This window comes from Calonectris borealis, chromosome W (genome assembly GCF_964195595.1).
Source record: "Calonectris borealis chromosome W, bCalBor7.hap1.2, whole genome shotgun sequence".
Classification (NCBI taxonomy): domain Eukaryota; kingdom Metazoa; phylum Chordata; class Aves; order Procellariiformes; family Procellariidae; genus Calonectris; species Calonectris borealis.
Window position 1 is genome coordinate 29600549 of NC_134351.1, and position 21322 is coordinate 29621870.

At 40.4% G+C, this 21322-nt stretch overlaps 1 protein-coding gene across 1 annotated transcript in view; it reads right to left on the minus strand.

Annotated features, from left to right (window-relative positions):
- Nucleotides 1–21322, minus strand: part of LOC142075098 (proprotein convertase subtilisin/kexin type 5-like) — a 307009-nt gene that overhangs the window by 57909 nt on the left and 227778 nt on the right. The window contains exon 10 of the mRNA XM_075136116.1: nucleotides 11206–11309. Coding sequence (XP_074992217.1) covers nucleotides 11206–11309 — 104 coding nt within the window. The remainder of the gene's footprint in view (nucleotides 1–11205; nucleotides 11310–21322) is intronic.

Below are 21322 nucleotides of genomic sequence, written 5' to 3' on the forward strand. Positions count from 1 at the left end.
AAGTTTGCTGAAATAAAGTTGACTAAGGTTCATCTACAGTAACGGAAGCTATAATTTTGAAACTCCGTGATAGTCATTTTATGTTGCATTTTCCCAAAAAGCACAAAGATCCATTGCAAAAAATGATAGCTTGCAAATTTTCTCTAATCAAAACAAGCCATTTTGTGACTGCATCATGGAATACTTAAAAAAAAAAAAAGGAAACATTTCCTTTATTAGGGGCAAGTTTACCCTCGGAGGTACATTTAGGATCCCCAATGATTTAAAAGCAGCCAAATGTACTTGTCATTTCATCCCATCAAATAATAAAAACACCTTTTGGTGAGAACCTATATGCTAGGCTTCATCTCAGAACAGATGATGACAGATGAGTTAAAGGAACTGTAAGTGGAAATGCTGACAGATTGTTAGAAGGAGACACAAAGATACCATTTCTGTGCTGTCAGATGTATCAGACACATGGTGCAGAACTTCTGTCTTGCACAATGGCTGTGTTTGTTCAGAGGTGTTGGTGCTCCAGAGGAATATTTGCACTCAAATTCCTGACTGAGTATAGGGCTGCAGCAGGATTTTGGCAGAGAAAGGTTATATATAAATGTGCATACAGTTGTAATGAAGTGTTTTGCAAATTATTTAATAATTTGCAAATTTTTAGAATTGAAATTATACCAACCTCATCCCAAAGCACAGAAAATATTAATTAAGTAAATAGACTTCACACTATCCGGGTAGTTCTATACAGTAGATACAGATCAGTAACCTGAGACAAAAGGAAGTTAAACAATCAGCCAAGTTTACACGGATAGTTGGACCAGTAACACTATTAATAGACCTTGTGGATGAATTTCTGCATCCACTGAGTTAATAGCAACACTCCCATTGATTTGCATGACCTGGTTTTTCCAGAAGGAAATAGTGATACAGTTATACACAACTTCAGGCATCTAACTGATCTGAATTGTTCTATGGAGGCACTTATCTTTCCCATTTATTAAACAGGGAGCATAGGCTCCTTGATGCTCTAGATCCTAACAAGATGGTCTAAATGCCTAACTGGCCTGAATCCCAGTCCCACTAAAGTAGACACTCTCTGATAATAAAACAATTGCCAGTTTTGTAATCACTGAAATTGAAATATAACAATGCAACAGCAACAAAGAGCTTTGGTCTTCCCAAAGGGAGGTGTTGTTTTTTTAAAAAGACAGAACCACCCCCCTGCATAAGATGTTTACGTAGTTTATCATGGATGTAAATGAGAAATGTGGGCTTCATTGTCTATAAGTAAAGCATTCTGCTTTGGAGAATTGTATTGGTTTATGATTCACTTTTTAATTCAGTGTTCCTGGTTTTTCTTTCTTAATACTGCAAAATGGAAATCTACATTTCATATTAAGTGGTAGACTCTGAGGTTATGTGTCCACAGAGGAAGACTCTGTTCCTCCATTTCCCCTCCACCCAATCTTTTGCAAAAGGTCTGAGTTGGGCTTGTTAAAAGAAAGTAATGTCAAGGGTTATCATTCCCATGGTCTGTGTACTGTTAGCGTTGTCAATCCACTTGGCAATGCCTGGAATACTAGGATCTGCAGAGTATAGTAATTGTGCATATCTTTATATCTAGAACAGATGGACATCAAGTCTGTAAGTTGTTGAGCAGAGGCACTCTCTTTTAAAATTCTTTGTCTATTGTGCTGATCGTGGATTGGTGATGATTCTGAGTGCTATTCTAATAGAAATTTAAAGCCTAATTTAGCCTTTTGTCTGCTGTTATTCCTGTTTTAGAACCATTTAATTTACATTTTAAAACAGGTGTAAATTGGGCTCACAATAGGAAAGCAACCAACTGTGGCACAAAATGTCAATCTACTTTTCTTTATGTATCTCTGCATAAGCCTGAAGTTTCTGCTTAGACTCCATTTTAAATTCACAACTCCATTCTTTGCTTTTTAGACCCAGCAGGTAACAGAGTGCTGCAGAATCGGTGAGTAATGAGAAGTTTTGACAATGAAGAATTTGAGGCTGGGAGAAGTGACACCTCCCTAGCTTCTCTGAGAGATTCTCTCTCCTCCTTTGTACATCTCCATCTCTGGAACTATACAGATATATTCCTCATCTTACATGTCTTTCAACCAAAAACGAATTTGGGTAGATCTCAATTTGTGCTGGGGGAAAAGAAAAAAACCAAAACAACCTAACAATCACGGTTTAGGCTGCAGAATCCAATATGTTTTCCAGGTACTTTCCCCAAATCCCAAGGAGAATTTTTAGGTCTCACTCAAGGCTAGCAGAATTCAGATACCAGGCAATTTCTTTGGGTTTAAAATATGAAACACTGAAAAATTCCTAATGCAATTTTAATATTACATTTAAAAACATTATTCATAGCTTCCAGCTGAATCAAAAAACATCTAGAAAGCTTGCATTGACCAGAAAATAAAATGCCACAATCATTTTAAACTTTCCACTAAAAAAATACATTTTATGCCCCTTGTCCTCAACTCTCTTCATTTCCAAATCCCACCTCCAATATTTTCTTTAATTACAGCAATGCTCTCTGTAAGAAGCAACAATAAAGGTGATGGTATTGACTCTTTGTTTTCTATATTTAAACATGGTTGTGAAATTCCTGAGGGGATACACCTTTTCCTAACACACATACTCTGTCAATGTTGGGGAGAGACGTGGTGGCACTTCTGCTCACTGTTAGACTAGCTAATTAATTATTAATTAAAATTAATAATTTTAGCTGGTTTGCTTGCCTGCTTTCCTGGTGCTAAACTGAATGCTACCCTGTGTTCCAACTACCAAGCAGGGGCTACAAGGTGAAAAGTGTTCAGATGAATCTAACCAGTCCACCTAATATAAGACTAATGCCTTTAAATCCACATAGGTTGAAGACTTTGTCATGTACGTGTAAGATATGGTTGGATTGTCTTTCTGAAAATGTATTTGCTTTTCCAGACTCTTACTCTCAGTTGCCTACTCAAGATTCTGGTTTGTGTGCCTCACATTTGGAAATGGCATGTTATATACTTGTTTCTTGATAAATGTAATTCCCACAATATTAAAATCCTGTGGCTTAATGCCTGGCAAATAGGACTCTAGATCATAGAATCATAGAATATCTCGAGTTGGAAGGGACCCATAAGGATCATCGAGTCCAACTCCCTGCTCCTCGCAGGACTACCTAAAACTAAACCATATGACTAAGAGCATCGTCCAGACGCTCCTTGAACTCTGACAGGCTTGGTGCCATGACCACTTCCCTGGGGAGCCTGTTCCAGTGACCGACCACCCTCTCAGTGAAGAACCTTTTCCTAATGTACAATCTGAACTTCCCCTGACACAGCTTCATGCCATTTCCTTGTGTCCTATCGCTGGTCACCAGAGAGAGGAGATCAGCACCTCCCCCTCCGCTGCCCTCCTTGAGGAAGTTGTAAACTGTGATGAGGTCACCCCTCAGCCTTCTCTTCTCCAAGCTGAACAAGCCAAGTGACCTCAGCCGCTCCTCATAAGTCTTGCCCTTGAGACCTTTCACCATCTTGGTCTCCCTCCTCTGGACATACTCTAAAAGTTTGATGTCCTTGCCAGGTTCTTCTTCTGATGTTATCATTACACCAGTAGTTTAGAGAGTAACACTGCTGAGCTGGAGCCTTTTTCAAAGACTAATGTGCTTGGAAGCAAAATCTAGCTTAAAAGGATTCCCCTGGGTGGTGTAAAGCTGCAGAAATAGCTCTGTGTCATGGCTTGGCAATGAAGCTATGGGCCTGCTGAGAGGAGCGAGTGGCCAGAGGACATGGCCTTAGGGGTGTTCCTGGTGAGGAAACATTTCTTCGAGCCAACAAAGCCCCCGGAGAGTGAGAGAAACAAGTCACGTGAGATTTAATTTGCCGACGTTCCTCAACAAGTGGAACCTAGAAGACGCTTACTGACAGCAGAGTTGTCTTCCTGAAAATACCAGCTTCATTTTCCAATCACAAAAAGTCATTAGTCTAATTTGCATAGGATACAGTTTGTTCCACTCTTACAAAGTAAAATCAAGGCAATTTCATGTGTTTGGTGTTAGCTAGCCAAACAACCCAAAACTGACAGCCAAACTCAAAGCCCATGTTCTACATGCTCCGTGCACCATGTGTATGGGCTTGTCGCGAGTGAGTGGTTTAGAGGCCGCTTAAAGAATCACCGTCAAAGAAACTAGCAGAAAGTGATTTTAATAGAGATTTATAAAGGTGCGACCTAATAGAATTCATGGAAATTTCTGAGATCAACAGGCGGCCCAGATCAACAAGTGGCCCAGGGAAGAAGGGGGGTATGAATGCACCACCACAGGGCTGTAGGGGTGGGTAGAACTTGATATTTGCTCTTAGCGCCATATGCAAATACCAGCTAGAATCTGTAATATTGTGTGGTGGTGCATCCCCCCCTGCTTCTCCTGGGCCGCTTGTTGATCTGGGCTGCTTGTTGATCTCAGAAATTCCCGTGAATCCTTGGCCTTGGTGTACGGAGTCTGGCAGATAAGCGCTCCTTGACTGTATCAGAAACTCTGCATAGCTGAGGCTGGGAACATACTTCTACTGGCTGGCCCAGGTGTCATCCCCTGATACCTTTATCTGAGTCATAGCTCAAGTGGAACAATACCTGAAACCTTGAGAATTTTTAGTAATTACCACCTGGGACTGTGGCCAGGATGGAAATTTACGGATGACTAAAGCCAATCATCTTGCGAACCTATAAACGGTGGTCCTAAGTGAGACCCTTTGAGCTCTCCTGGACCGCAGCGGGCTGTGCCCAGCATCTCCCTCTGAGTGGGACGCCTCTCAGAGCTCGCGAACTCTCGAGTTTGCGATATTCGGAGGACCGTCGCTGACTGCCACGGGACCTGGGCTGAAACACTCCTCAGCTGAAACACTCCTAAGCTGAAACACTCCTTGAGGCTCAACCCTTCGCCCGTTGAGAAATGCCAAGACATTTGATGTGAATATTTCACTGAACTCAAGGGGAATTTTTAACAGGTATACCATTTGTACATTTATATATATTTCTCTGTGTGTGTGTGTGTGAACTAATAGTAAGCATAATCTGTAATTAAGTTACTGTTGTGACTGTAGTAGACTCTACTAACTTACTTTGTAAATGTTAAATTAGTTAATGATTAAATGCTGCTAAAATCTTATGATCCACCATAAAACTGCGAATAAACCTTAGACTGCTGCTAAACACATATAATCCCTTAGACATAAACCGTTGACCAAGTCTACTAGGGGTAGATCCAGCCACACCTAGACTCCTCTCTGAGAAGGAGTTTAGAAAACAAGGGGGTCTACTCTGAACCTCGTGACTCAACGGGAGGGTCTCCTTACCCTTTTCGTATTAGATATTAACCGTTGTCCAAGTCTGAGACTAAGATTGTATCCAGCCATTTTCAGGAGTCTTATAACAGCTTCTAACAATGTTTTCAAAATATAATTTTAAATCATTATTTAAAATATGCAGCATGGTGCTTATGGATAGCTTATTTATTTTCTCTGAAATATACATGCTGTTGTGCAGATTTTCTCACTGGTCTCTGAATTTGTGCCTGGTTCCTGGTCACCTTACAGCAATTTAAATCTGACCAATCATAGGAACATAGATAGTTTTGTCTCTTCATCATTCCCAGAATTGGTAATGCTCTGCTTACAAGAATAATCACCAGTTTTATTAAACACTATAACACTATAATTAAAAAATTATATTCAAAGGCCGCTTCTCTCTCCTAAAGTAGCCAACTGTGATACTTCGGCTAATCTAAATGGATGGGATTTAGCTCTGCTAGTCTGTTATTATTCCCTGGCAAATGAGATTGCTCTCAATTTCTGTAGGAAGACTACCTCCACCAGGCCTAGAAATGTCTTGAAATGGAAAGAAGTGGCTAGAGTTTTGATTTTCATTTATCTTTCTGTGGCATTTTTTTTCACCATACTGAAGTGTTATTATCTATGCTTTAGAGCCAAGAAGACTGAAGGATGTTCTCTAAAATCTCCCTGAAAATTAATAGTATTCCTTCACTCTGAATGGTCTGTTTCCCCAGAGAATTTTCTTTGACAGTATATGGAGCTTCAGTTACATATAAAGAATTGTTCAGATGATTTGATCATTTTTCTTAAAACTGCAGTGTTTCATTTTGTTTCTTTCAACCTAGAAACAAATTGGCATTAACGCAGTGTTCCCTTTTTATGAATGCAGTGGCAAGCTCTATTGTTGACCAAACAATTGACAGAACAATGAGTCTTTGCATACCAATCTGCCATAGCAGAAACAGCAACAATTTTGGTATCTTCACAAAAAGAGATATTCTCTAGTATTTTTCTAAATAACTGGTTAATTAGCTGCTTAATTATTTTACAAAACTGATTTTGAAGCCAAATTGAGCCAAATTGATCTCTTTATCTAGTGACAAATTATATTTACAACTGAGTAGATGAAAAATACTCTAAAATGAGTATTCAATCTTTCTTTTTGAGACTATCAAGCAATAAATTCCTCTGTATAGATACCTCCTGGCTGACAACAAAACAAAACAAAAAAATAACAATAAAAAATTCTTGCCCATTCCTTTCTTTAGTCTGTTGACATACATTTAATGAATGCTTGTTTACTTGCCAGAAAATGAAACAAATAACTGTCATTGCTTTAGCAAATCACTGGCTGGCTCAAGTGCTTTTCATGAAACAATCTTTCTTTTTATTAATGTTAGACAGAAATATGGAGATCTTGCAATCAATAACAACATCTGTGATCTCCTTCTGTGTGTTCTGCAACAGAGAAAGACTGCAAAGGACTACAGTGAGGGACAATGTTGTCATGCAGTCTGGAAAAACATCCCACTGAAAAGGCATGCTGACCCACTTTCAACTACCAGCTTTTGCTGACCCTTTGTTGAGTGAGAAGTTCTTCCAAGTTTTTGTTGTTTTTACCCTTTCAGTTCTCATTTCTAAAGGAGCAAGTCTGTCTCTCCTTTTCTCCTCATTTTTTTCTTTATTCCCCAGCATGCATGGAAGAAAGGGAGATTGTTTCTTGTGTGTCTCTTTGCTTTAGTTAATTTAAAAAAAAAAAAAGCTTCCTCACCCTTACCTTGTTAAGAACATGCCTTGGAAGAAATATGGATCTTGTCATCAACAATATTATGATACATTTCCTTAAGGAACTCAGATTAATCAGAGTAATTCATCTATTAAAAAACATTCTTTAATTGTTACTCTTGACAACAGTGAAGGATAATAGTCAAATATTATCCTAAATATTGCCATGTGCAATAGTAACATACTGTTTCAGTCTTGCCAGCAGTGGTGTGCAAACACCAATTGAGTCCAGTTTTGAATGTTGTGATTTAATCTAAATCTTTTGCTTTTTCTTCTTCCAAAACCAACAGAGGTTTAAAGAGAGCTGGATTTTTATTGGAAGCATTCGCTCAGCCTAACTTGCCAAGATAATTTAGTTAAAACTAGTGCTTTTATTTGAGTTAAAGTTGATTCCTGAGCTCCATAGAGGTTGAGGCACTTAGTTTGTCTTCCTCTTTTTCAATTCCACCATGGAGTCTACAGTGGAGTTCTGCCAGGTCAAGCTGTATTTCCTGACTCCCAGTCCCCCAGTTGATCTTATCTGTGTTCATGATTTTGCACAAGTGGAGGAAAAACATTTTTCACCCCTTTTCTTCTATATATATCTGCTACAACAAATAGAAAAATGTGTGGCTCCAAGGATTCAGATTAAGCTAGCTACAGTGGTGTAACAGTCCATGTCCTGCTGCCAATGCTGTTAATGATAGTGTGTTAGTATGACTTCTCTTTTGCTAATGAGTGACAGCCGCTGTGAAGTGAATCATAGACTGTTTGCTTCTCTCAGGAAACAAGTGGAAAAACACAAAAAGATAGAATTTTGAAAGTGAGTTAGGGAAAAAAAAACAACTCTATTTTATGCTACTTGAAAACTATTGTTTGAATTTCAGATAGCTCCAACAAAATGATAATACAGTCATGACTTCCTGCCAAAACTTTTGAAATCCTGGGTTATGTTTCACAATAACAAATACTCTAATGTTATTGCAATTAAGGTATTATTTCTCACTGTATGTGTTTTTGCGTGTGGGCGTGTGCTTGTTGTAAATGGGACAAAACCAGGTCAAAACCTTCACATGGTGAAGGGGTTGGAGTCAAATACCCATTTCTAAATCTATCCTTTGTAGTTAGGGTCTGGTTTGGATCCGAAAATGAAAGTTGTTTTGTTTGGTTTCTATTCAGTTGCAGCAGAAATGTCATAGGTCAGAATGATGTGTTAAAGATGCTCTATGGTAGCAGTGCCTTGATCTAGAATAGATTAACTCTAGGCTTCAGTTTTAAAATGAAACTAGTGTAAAGATTTGATGGTTCTTATATATTCTATTCTGGTCTCAAGAGATCCTAGCACAAAATAGATCAAATCTCAAGACATATGCTCATCTTAAAAGAAGTTCTGCAGTCTTGGGCAGATTTCTCATGAAAGGAGAATCAGAAATAAGACATTCTGGGGTTTTTTTTAGATGCAATCCAGACTGAAAGCAGTTAAGAGTTTAGTGAATGGGAATCAGAAGCCAACCCATGTTGAAATACAACATTGTATGGATTCAAGGTGCAGTTTTAACCCATCTTGAAAATATATGTCTTATTTAGTGGCGCAATTGTGTACTTCTGCTCACATTATAGAAGATATAGCCTAAAGAGGTAATTTTAATACAAAAATATAAGACACTACAAAATTTTAGAAACATACATTAGAGCTGATTGAAGAGTATGATTTCTGTCCCATTAAAAATCTTGATAACTCAACATTTGTTTTTGTCCTAAATCTTAAATATTGAAAAATGTAGGGTGATTAATATACTCCTGAAATCTGAGAATACTGTTTTGTCATTTTTTAATCAAAATTGTCATCAATCCTAAATGAGAATGTGGTCTGAATCCAGTAACTGCTACAACTCCAACTCTAGGCTATTTTATGAGTATACTAGCTATACAAGGATAAATTTTAAAACACCTGATTTACTTAGTTTTCTGCCAGCATTGCACAAATTAGGACCAAAAGGGACTACCAGGATCTGGCCAATGCCTTTTGTAGCTGCATTTTTGGTTTTAGCCTTTTTTAGAGGCATTTCTTTATAAAAGAGAAGATAGGCCCCTTTTGTTAATGGAAAGATTATCTGAGCAGCCAGGGATCAGGTTAGGAAAGCTAAAGCCCTGATAGAATTAAATCTGGCCAGGGACGTCAAGGGCAACAAGAAAAGCTTCTATAGGTACGTCGGGGATAAAAGGAAGACCAGGGAAAATGTGGGCCCTCTCTGGAACGAAATGGGAGACCTGGTTACCTGGGATACGGAGAAGGCTGAGGTACTCAATGATGTTTTTGCCTCGGTCTTCACCGGCAAGTGCTCGAGCCTCACCGCCCAAGCCGCAGAAGGCAAAGGCAGGGACTGGGAGAATGAAGAGCCGCCCACTGTAGGAGAAAATCAGGTTCGAGACCATTTAAGGAACCTGAAGGTGCACAAGTCCATGGGACCCGATGAGATCCATGTGCGGGTCCTGAGGGAACTGGCGGATGAAGTTGCTAGGCCACTATCCATCGTATTTGAGAAGTCGTGGCAGTCCGGTGAAGTTCCCGCTGACTGGAAAGGGGGAAACATAACCCCCATTTTTAAAAAGGGGAAAAAGGAAGACCCGGGGAACTACAGGCCAGTCAGCCTCACCTCTGTGCCTGGGAAGATCATGGAACAGATCCTCCTGGAAGCTATGCTAAGGCACATGGAGGACAGGGAGGTGATTCGAGACAGCCAGCATGGCTTCACCAAGGGCGAGTCCTGCCTGACCAACCTAGTGGCCTTCTATGATGGAGTGACTACATCAGTGGACAAGGGAAGGGCTACTGATGTCGTCTATCTGGACCTCTGTAAGGCCTTTGACACGGTCCCCCACAACATCCTTCCCTCTAAACTGGAGAGGTATGGATTTGATGGGTGGACTGTCCGGTGGGTGAGGAATTGGTTGGATGGTCGCATCCAGAGGGTAGTGGTCAATGGCTCAATGTCCAGATGGAGATCCGTGATGAGTGGTGTCCCGCAGGGGTCCGTATTGGGACCGGTACTGTTTAATATCTTCATCAATGACATAGTGGGATCGAGTGCACCCTCAGCAAGTTTGCAGACGACACCAAGCTGAGTGGTGCGGTCGACACGCCTGAGGGACGGGATGCCATCCAGAGGGACCTGGACAAGCTCAAGTAGTGGGCCCGTGTGAACCTCACGAGGTTCAACAAGGCCAAGTGCAAGGCCCTGCACCTGGGTCGGGGCAACCCCTGGTATCAATACAGGCTGGGGGATGAAGGGATTGAGAGCAGCCCTGCCCAGAAGGACTTGGGGATGCTGGTGGATGAAAAGCTGGACATGAGCCAGCAATATGCGCTCGCAGCCCAGAAGGCCAACGATATCCTGGGCTGCATCAAAAGAAGCGTGGCCAGCAGGTCGAGGGAGGTGATTCTGCCCCTCTACTCTGCTCTGGTGAGACCCCACCTGGAGTACTGCGTCCAGCTCTGGAGCCCTCAGCACAAGAAAGACATGGACCTGTTGGAGCAGGTCCAGAGGAGGGCCACGAAAATGATCAGGGGGATGGAACAGCTCTCCTATGAGGAAAGGCTGAGAGAGTTGGGGTTATTCAGCCTGGAGAAGAGAAGGCTCCGGGGAGACCTTATTGCATCCTTTCAGTACTTAAAGGGGGCTTATAAGAAAGATGGCAACAAACTTTTTAGCAGGGCCTGTTGTGATAGCACAAGGGGGAATGGTTTTAAACTAAAAGAGGGTAGATTCAGACAAGATATAAGGAAGAAATTTTTTATGATGAGGGTGTTGAAACACTGGAACAGGTTGCCCAGAGAGGTGGTAGATGCCCCATCCCTGGAAACATTCAAGGTCAGGTTGGACGGGGCTCTGAGCAACCTGATCTAGTTGAAGATGTCCCTGCCCATGGCAGGGGGGTTGGACTAGATGACCTTTAAAGGTCCCTTCCAACCCAAACTATTCTATGATTCTAAAGACTCAAAGCTATGCACAACACAGGGTCAACCAAACTACTTGAGATTATTTCCTCTTAAAAAATGTCAAAAATTATGTTGCCTCTGATGACAAAGAAGAAAGGAAGCTCTCACCCTTATAACCAGCTGCATTGGTTTTCCAGTCATTAGCTTTCAGATGTCCTGCACGTGAAGTCTTGACAATAATATGCTGTATGTCTCTCCAGGTCAGAAATGGACTATGAAAAGGGGGAAAGACAAAGTAAAAGAGTCAGACATTTTACCAGAGTGGAGGAATAAAATATCCAAACAAAAAAAATTGCAATTTCTCTTCCCTGCTCTCCTTTGTTCTACTCAAAATAGCATGTCCTAATTTTACAGAATTACTATATAAAATTGTTTATTCAGTGTCCCGGTTTCGGCTGGGATAGGGTTAAATTTCTTCCTAGTGCTGTGTTTTGGATTCAGTATGAGGAGAATGTTGATAACACACTGATGTTTTCAGTTGTTGCTAAGTGCCCTCCTAGTCCAAGGACAGCTCCCATGCTTACTGACTGAGCTAGGTACACAAGATGGGAGGGAACATAATCAGGACAGCCAGTCCAGCTGGCTAATGGGGTATTCCATACCATGTGATGTCATGCTCAGTATATGAATGGTAGGCGTGATCCAGGAAGTACCGATTGCTACTTGGTTATGGGTCAGCGCAGGTGGTGAGCAATTGCCTTGTGCATCACTCATTTTGTATATTCTATCATTATTATTATTATTATTATTTTCCCTTTTCTGTTCTATTAAACTGTCTTTATCTCAAGCCACACGTTTTTCTCACTCTTACCCTTCCGATTTTCTCCCCGTCCCACTGTGGGGGGGCGGGGGGAGTGAGTGAGCGGCTGCATGGTATTTGGCTGCCTGCCAGGTTAAACCACGACATTCAGCTAGGAGGTTTGCATTAAGCAGACTATAAAGATATATGAGCAGTATTCTATTGTATAAAACTTCTAATGCTTTGCTGAGCAAGGGGACAAAAAGGAGTACATTTCACCCAGAGATAATTTGTATGACCACCAACTTACCTTGACCAGTGCAAAGCTAAAGAAAAGCAAATTGATGGCTCACTGAATAGCTTTACTAAATCTTAGTAACTAAGCCCTCAGGCTGGAAATTCCTTTAGGCTTTCAACTCCTATTGAAGCTATTTCAGATGACTCTCTTTTTATTCACTTGTCTATTACCCTGGGTCTTGGAATTTGCTGTGGCTCCACATATTCTTTAAGAAGCCCAAATTGTCAGCACTGAATTTGAATAGTTACAGAGCAAGTGTCTGATAGCACAGTGGTGAATTCCTTCAACGGATTCCTAATAACTTGTCTGCCATGACAGTGAAAGACAATACATCCTTACTATGAAATTAGACTATGAGTCTAGTTATTAGAAATTTCAGTGAGAATTTATTTGGGAAACAGATATAGGGTAATAAGAAACATACAGAAATATCCAATTCTTCTATGAGTCCCCATGACATTGGAAGACATAGAAAAATCTCACTCAGGTCTCTGTTTGATGTGCACAGGTGAATGCTGTGTTGGTTGGCTTCTGCCCCCCCTACCCCCGCATAGTGTTTCACATCTTCCAGAACTTGTTTTCTCAAAAGTATATATTTTTTTAAATACTTGAGTAATCAGTGCTGTGTGGCACTTAACTATGGAAGTAAAATCTTGCTTATCCTGTCAGCTGAAATCAAGCTATTAAGAAACAATCGAATACATGTTCAGGAGAAGGCAGTAGGGACACAGAAGTTACAGCAAACCTATAATTGACCTGTTTATAGAAAAACTTGCCCCTGTCTTATCCTCAGTGCACATATAGACATATATGGATGGGTATTAAGGAAAAGGGAGTTCACCTGTCTGGGTGGAAATACAGAAAATGAAAACCAATTATGTTTCAGAACCATGGTCTATAATTCCATATAATGGAGAAAAACTTGGGAAGTAAAGGACATTCACTCACATATGACTTTCACAAATTTTACTTTCCAATAGCCTTATAATCTATATGCTTCAAATCAAGCAGGAGTTGCCAAGAAAAAATCAGGCTGCTTTTATGCAATTAGGTTGTAAGGGACAGTCCAAAGAAGGGTACTAAACCATTTAACTATACACAGTTTTCTCACTTCCCTTGCAGTAATACCATTTTATTTCTGAGTGTATCTTTTCCATTACAGAACATTTCCCAGTGGGTGTGTGGGGCCGGCCCGTGGGTATGCTGATGCAACCTAGCAACTTTCTAGCTACAGTTGGGACATCACAGGAAGTGGTGTATATTTTTCTGGCATCAACACAAAAAGTCCTGTTTATGCTAGCTGTTGAAACATAAAGTGGAGCTGGAATAATCCGAAGAAGGAAGATGATTTATAATTGAATCTCTGATTGATTGTAGACAGATTTTTTTGTAATTTCTTCTAAGCTGTGTAAATTTGTGACCCTTTAATTTCTCCGTGTCTGTGTACAAGGTATGAAGGTACTCTTATGTTTAAATTATTATGTTATTTTTAAGGAGAGCTGATGCCTTCTGGCCCTGAACATTTATTAAAACATTAATATGCCCATAGATACAGTTTTACCTTAAGGTGGAATTTCTCACACTAGACCGTTGGACTAGAATGAGAGTAATACTTTATCCACCTGAGCTGGTAAAAACAACTGCAAAAAAAGGAAATGTCATTCATGAGCATTAAGGGCTTGTAAGATAGGGTATGCTTGGACTGTTACGTAACATGCTTCAAGAAAAAAAATCAATAAGGTATTATACCAGCTCAGGAATTCTATTGGGAACCTGTGTAAAGTCTTAGAAAAACATGTTTCAGGCCTTCAGGAAGACCTCCAGGAATCCCAAGAGCTGCATTCTTTATAATCTGGGATCTAAACAATCTGTAATTACATAAAGCAAGCTGTCCATGCTACTGGTAAAAAATAAGGCACTAAAAGACTATCAACTTTAAAAGGAGAGTTTCAAGATAGGGTACACTCAACTGATTATTTAAAGAGGAATGGTGGATAAAGAATATAAGGATATAGTAGCCTCCACTTGATAATACTAAACTCCCATAAATTGGAATTAGTCACCGAGTCAGAAAATGAGATTACGTATCAAAATCATGGTTTACTTTTAAAAACAAAACCCATGTCAGATCTTGAAAACTGAGCCATTCACTGTTGTATCTACCATCCTTATCTAATCATAAAAAATAAAGCAAGAATTTCTGGGACAGAAAACCTTTGATCAAATGTCTGATTTTCAGGACACAAAAAGGTATATAGTTAAATCAATGTCTCTTATACAATCTCCACATCTGTTTGCTTACTCTAATATTCATGAGATATATGTTTTTATATTTTCTTCTCAAGGAATGATGGTTTGTTATATCTAAGAGATTTAACAGCATAAGAACAACATTCAAACCGATTTCTATAGCCTACTATAGGACCTTCACTACACTAAGAATTGCCAGATTGAAATTTCCTCTCTAAAGTAGACACCTCATTTGAAACACAATAGGTCTGCAATTGTTTGCCCATAATTTCTTCCAGACACTTTAACAACAACAACAACAAAAAAAAAAAAGAAACTGGGATGAAGTCAAAATAGCAGTTTATTTGGAGAAAGAAGAAGGATTTTTTGTTTTGTTTTGTTTTTAAACAGGACAGCCTAGCAGCCAATTTTAAAGCATCTGAAAAAATCACAGAATTGGTCAAATATTTGTAAAACATGTCAAAATTGCATCCTAAGTGAGTAAACAGTTGTCTGCTAGCCATGTGGGCCACAGATCCAGACAAGATGTCATTGATGTTAATTGGTTTACCACTTGATTAATCTCAGAATTAATGGCTAAACATCTTGAAATGAACAAATACATTATCAAGAACAGTACTAGCTCTGCTTGATAATGGATTGATTTAAAAAACTGGGAAATTTCCTTCCAAGAAAAAAATTTTTATGGATCTCATCTGAAATTGTCTTGGGATTATACATACCAGACAATACTCAAAATCATGTCAGAATAAGCAGAAATGAGAACAATTAGATACAAAATTGTTTGTCCGACAGACAAAAAATAATGTACGTTGTGTCCTCAACAAACTATTTATACTCTGAGATACAGCCCTCTTCTTTCAGGCTTCTCGAAATGTTTATGAAACAAGGTAAATGAGAAAAAATGAAACAGAGTAAGTATATTAAATTATATTACAGTAATATTCATTTGATATTATACTGTATCTTTAAACAAGAACAAATATCATTATTCAAGCTGCTTAGAAACAGTAGACCATCATTTTTGGCCAAATCTCATTTCTTCATTGCACAAGTGGTCTCCCTAGTGACAATTGGGCTAATCCTGGAAAAAGTAAAGAATTCAGGCTCTATTCTTTTTCCATAATGATATAGTGCCAAAAATAACTGTTCAAAATAAATAATCAATGCAAGAGGGACAATAAGCAAAAATATCACTGAATGCAATAATGATACAAATGGGGTGAAAAATTAGTTTTGCCTTTTTAGCAAAATTATATTGCTAACAAAATGAATAACGATTACTACATTATTTCCATAACCAGCAGTTTGAATGTGACAAATATGGTCTAATTTGAAAAAAAAATTCTTGTCAAAATAGCAGAGAATTGTTGGAAGAATACAATAAATGTTTCTCAAAAAATCAAAGAAAAACCACAGCATCACAGGATGAATTAAGAAAAAGAAACACTTCAGTTTGGAAGTATCAAATTATTTACTTGGTAAATCTTGGTTATGACAGGGCAGACATGGATAATTATTGCTATAAACCATCTAAAAAGTAGTCTCTATGCCCTAGATATCTTGTAGTGCAGCGGGAGATAACACAAATAGTTATAAGTTTTAAAATTACAACTTGTGTTCCACTAGTTTCTGCATGACCCCACCCTTAAGTGGCCTATGATAAATTTATAAACAAAGCATAAAAACCAGTTGTCTAGTTTATTCACACTTTCCCATCACTTACAAATCAGCCATCTTGTCCTGTGTTATCTACAACCCTCTTACCTGCCCTAATGACCCCATGGACAGGAATATTGGCTGTGTTAATGGGAATCATTCTTCTTTCCCAGGTTGCATAAAGAGTCAGTGTGAAGATGCCTATTGCAACAGAGGATTTTAAGAGGGATGAGACATGAAGATGGCCTCTGATTGTTGTGCCTATCCTGTGCATAAATATCTAAATGGTCTACACCATAACCATTTTATTTCTGAAAATCAGGAGTTACAGAAATGGACCCCAGTGTTTAACAATCCAGTCATGCATATGGACACACACAACACACACTTTTGACATGTCTCACACTCTTACAGGTTCTGATGATCATGTACTCTGCAAATAACCTTGTTAACTCCCTGCTAGAAAAGAATATCATGAGCTTGCTGATCAGCATCTAGCTCTTTCACTGTAAATGTAAACTTTTTGTTTCTTCTCTAGTGGTCTTTTCTTTAGCTGACCTAGTACTGATCATTCAATTAGCATATCAAACAAAACTTTACTTTATTTGGTTGCTTCAGAATTAGCTCTCAATTCTGTGCTTACAGTTATTTTCTGGGTTCCAGATGGCATATCAGGAATTTCTCACTTCTGCTACTAATTTTTGATTGCTATTCAATTTCACCCAATGATATGCATCTGAAAGAAAGCCAGGACAAACTTAATCTGGCTAAAGCCAAGACTCTCTTAAAAAAATTAATGGCAATTGAAAATACCATAAGTCAAAGGTCAATTATTAGTAGCATTAAGGGCATATGCAATAGACCTCTGTCTAAAGAGATGTGCAATTAATAACATTTTGGGAAAATATCTTTCTAGGATCAAAACTGCTGTCAGTAGCCTTTTTTTTACACTAATTGTCACAGTTCTCTTTTTTCCATCAATATCTTAATTTAGGTATTGGATAAAGAAGAGAGGTGGAATGACACTGAAAACAAAATGCTGACTAAAACTCATTAAGAGCACAGAATTCAAACCAATTACATTCTGAAGTTTCCTGACATCCACCAAAGATCACTGTGGAAAGACACACTGGATCCATCCATTCCAACAGTCACTAACAAACTAACTTCAGTACATCATTAATATCATAAATGTCGTGGTTTAATCTGGCAGGCAGTCAGATACCATGCAGCCGCTCGCTCACTCCCCCCGCCCCCCCACAGTGGGACGGGGAGAGAATCGGAAGGGTAAGAGTGAGAAAAACGTGTGGCTTGAGATAAAGACAGTTTAATAGAACAGAAAAGGGAAAATAATAATAATAATAATAATGATAGAATATACAAAATGAGTGATGCACAAGGCAATTGCTCACCACCTGCGCTGACCCATAACCAAGTAGCAATCGGTACTTCCTGGATCACGCCTACCATTCATATACTGAGCATGACATCACATGGTATGGAATACCCCATTAGCCAGCTGGACTGGCTGTCCTGATTATGTTCCCTCCCATCTTGTGTACCTAGCTCAGTCAGTAAGCATGGGAGCTGTCCTTGGACTAGGAGGGCACTTAGCAACAACTGAAAACATCAGTGTGTTATCAACATTCTCCTCATACTGAATCCAAAACACAGCACTAGGAAGAAATTTAACCCTATCCCAGCCGAAACCAGGACAGTAAACATATACACCTTAAACATCTCAAACTCACAAATTCTACAACTTCAGAAGTTTTCCATTTAAAGCTATAGCTTTTTAAAATTCTTTTCAAGGTAGCAACATTTGCCTTCCCGACATCGTCTTTAGTAGTTTATGTTTGGCTCTACTTTATGCCATAGTTTTTGCAATGCATCCTAGTCTCTTCATGAGTCAGGGTTTAAAGGCTTTTTGACTGGCTACAACCATCTTTTGGATTATCTTCTTATTATTGTTTTTTTAGGACAGAATACAGGATACTGGTGTACAAATTTAATAGTCTGTTAATTGCAAGCAGTGGGCTCAGAGCATACTTAGATACTTTGGCCTACTTAATTTTTTTTACAATATTGTACAAAGGCAATTCTTCCTAGAAACAAACGACGACGACGAAGTGGAGAACTGAGACAGAGGTGATGACTGATAGCTCTTCTGAAAAACTTCCTCAGAAAGCTATTTTGAAGACTTTGAAAAGGAGGAAGCAGAGATATATTGGCACACATGAAAATGGCAGGATTCCAAATGCAAGAAACAGGATGTGAAAGACATGAGATGAGACCAAGGTAAAGATGGAAAGGAAACGATCAACAAAGGCCATTGGAATGGAACAAAGATGGACGTGGTGTCTTGCCATGATCAAACTGATTATTGAATATGCTAATTAAATTAAACTAGATTAATCGTTTCTGGAAAAATATGGATCCCCAGACCTTTCACACTTTATTTGGTTTTGCCAAGTTATCCCTTTGGCAAAAAAAGAATATTATGAAAGGCTTCTTGTCAACACTTTACTGTTGCTTAGATAGGTTCAGATTTTTGTACAGAAAAGTTTTTGTTGTTATGAGCCAAAGCTCTTTAGATTTTATTTAAAAATAGGAAAATTACTTGTTTTTTTCCTGCTGCAAGAACACAGAGCAAAAAAGATGGGCTTCCCATTCTCAAGGTTGGTGCACGAATGGCCGTCAGCACCTAATAAGAGCAACTTCAGAGAAAACCCTAATCAGCCTCTAAAAGCTGAGGCTGGGGAACACTTAGTGAATCAAGAAACTATAGGGAACAGAGCTGCCAAACTCTTAAAACTCTCAATGGAGCACGTGCCAACTGAGATAGCCATTCTTCTGGTGCCAGGTCTCCCCTCAGCCTCCTCTTCTCCAGGCTAAACAACCCCAGTTCCCTCAGCCGCTCCTCATAAGACTTGTGCTCCAGGCCCTTCACCAGCTTCGTTGTCCTTCTCTGGACACACTCCAGCACCTCAATGTCCTTCTTGTAGTGAGGGACCCAAAACGGAACACAGTATTCGAGGTGCGGCCTCACCAGTGCCGAGTACAAAGGGACAATCACTTCCCTAGTCCTGCTGGCCACACTGTTTCTGATACAGGCCAGGATGCCATTGGCCTTCTTGGCCACCTGGGCACACTGCCGGCTCATGTTCAGCCAGCTGTCAACCAACACCCCCAGGTCCTTTTCCTCTGGGCAGCTTTCCAGCCACTCTTCCCCAAGCCTGTAGCGTTGCATGGGGTTGTTGTGACCCAAGTGCAGGACCCGGCACTTGGCCTTGTTGAACCTCATACAATTGACCTCGGCCCATTGATCCAGTCTGTCCAGGTCCCTCTGCAGAGCCTTTCTACCCTCAAGCAGATCAACACTCCCGCCCAATTTGGTGTTGTCTGCAAACTTACTGAGGGAGCACTCGATCCCCTCATCCAGATCATTGATAAAGATATTAAACAGAACTGGCCCCAGTACTGAGCCCTGGGGAACACCGCTCGTGACCAGCCACCAACTGGATTTAACTCCATTCACCACAACTCTCTGGGCTTGGCCGTCCAGCCAGTTTTTTTACCCAGCGAAGAGTACGCCCATCCAAGCCGTGAGCAGCTAGTTTCTCTAGGAGAACGCTGCGGGAAATGGTGTCAAAGGCTTTACTGAAGTCCAGGTAGACCACATCCACAGCCTTTCCCTCATCCACTAGGCGGGTCACCTGGTCATAGAAGGAGATCAGGTTGGTCAAGCAGGACCTCCCTTTCATAAACCCATGCTGACTGGGCCTGATCACCTGGTTGTCCTGCACATGCCGTGTGATGGCACTCAAGATGATCTGCTCCATAACCTTCCCCGGCACCAAGGTCAGAATGACAGGCCTGTAGTTCCCCAGATCCTCCTTCTGGCCCTTGTAGATGGGCGTCACATTTGCTAACCTCCAGTCAACTGGGACCTCCACAGTTAGCCAGGACTGTTGATAAATGGTTGAAGGTGGCTTGGTGAGCACTTCAGCCAGCTCCCTCAGTACCCTTGGGTGGATCCCATCCGGCCCCATAGACCTGTGTGTTTCTAAGTGGTGTAGCAGGTCACTAACCATTTCCCCTTGGATTATGGGGGCTTCATTCTGCTCCCTGTCCCTGTCTTCCAGCTCAGGGGGCTGGGTACCCTGAGAACAACTGGTCTTACTATTAAAGACTGAGGCAAAGAAGGCATTAAGTACCTCAGCCTTTTCCTCATCCTTTGTCACTATGTTTCCCCCCGCAACCAATAAAGGATGGAGATTCTCCTTAAAAATCCTCCTTTTGTTGCTAATGTATTTATTTTTATTGTCTTTTACGGCAGTAGCCAGATTAAGTTCTAGTTGGGCTTGGGCCCTTCTAATTTCCTCCCTGCATAACCTCACAACATCCTTGTAGTCCTCCTGAGCTGCCTGCCCTTTCTTCCAAAGGTCATAAACTCTCTTTTTTTCCCTGAGTTCCAGCCAAAGCTCTCTGTTCAGCCAGGCCGGTCTTCTTCCCCGCCGGCTCGTCCTTTGGCACATGGGGACGGCCTGCTCCTGTGCCTTTAAGATTTCCTTCTTGAAGAATGTCCAGCCTTCCTGGACTCCTTTGCCCTTCAGGACTGCCTCCCAAGGGACTCTGTCAACCAGTCTCCTAAACAGGCCAAAGTCTGCCCTCTGGAAGTCCAAGGTAGCAGTTCTGTGACCCCCTCCTTACTTCTCCAAGAATTGAAAACTCTATCATTTTGTGATTGCTATGCCCAAGACAGCCTCCAACCGTCACATCACCCACAAGTCCTTCTCTGTTCACAAACAACAGGTGTGGCAGGGCACCTTCCCTAGTTGGCTCACTCACCAGCTGTGTCAGGAAGTTATCATCTTCCACACACTCCAGGAACCTCCTAGACTGTTTCCTCTCTGCTGTATTGTATTTCCAGCAGACTTCTGCTAAGCTGAAGTCCCCCACAAGAACAAGGGCTAGCGATTGTGAGACTTCTCCCAGCTGCTTATAGAATATTTCGCCTGCCTCTTCATCCTGGTTGGGTGGCCTATAACAGACTCCCAACAGGATATCTGCCTTGTTGGCCTTCCCCCTGATTCTTACCCATAAACACTCAACCCTATCTTCACCATCATTAAGCTCTAGACAATCAAAACACTCCCTAATGCCCTAATGTGTATATATATAATATATATATAAAAATATATGTATATACTCAGTTATGCTGCCTTTTAAAAGAATGAGATGCACTGTCAGTTTTCTGAATGGATCAATGCTATCAG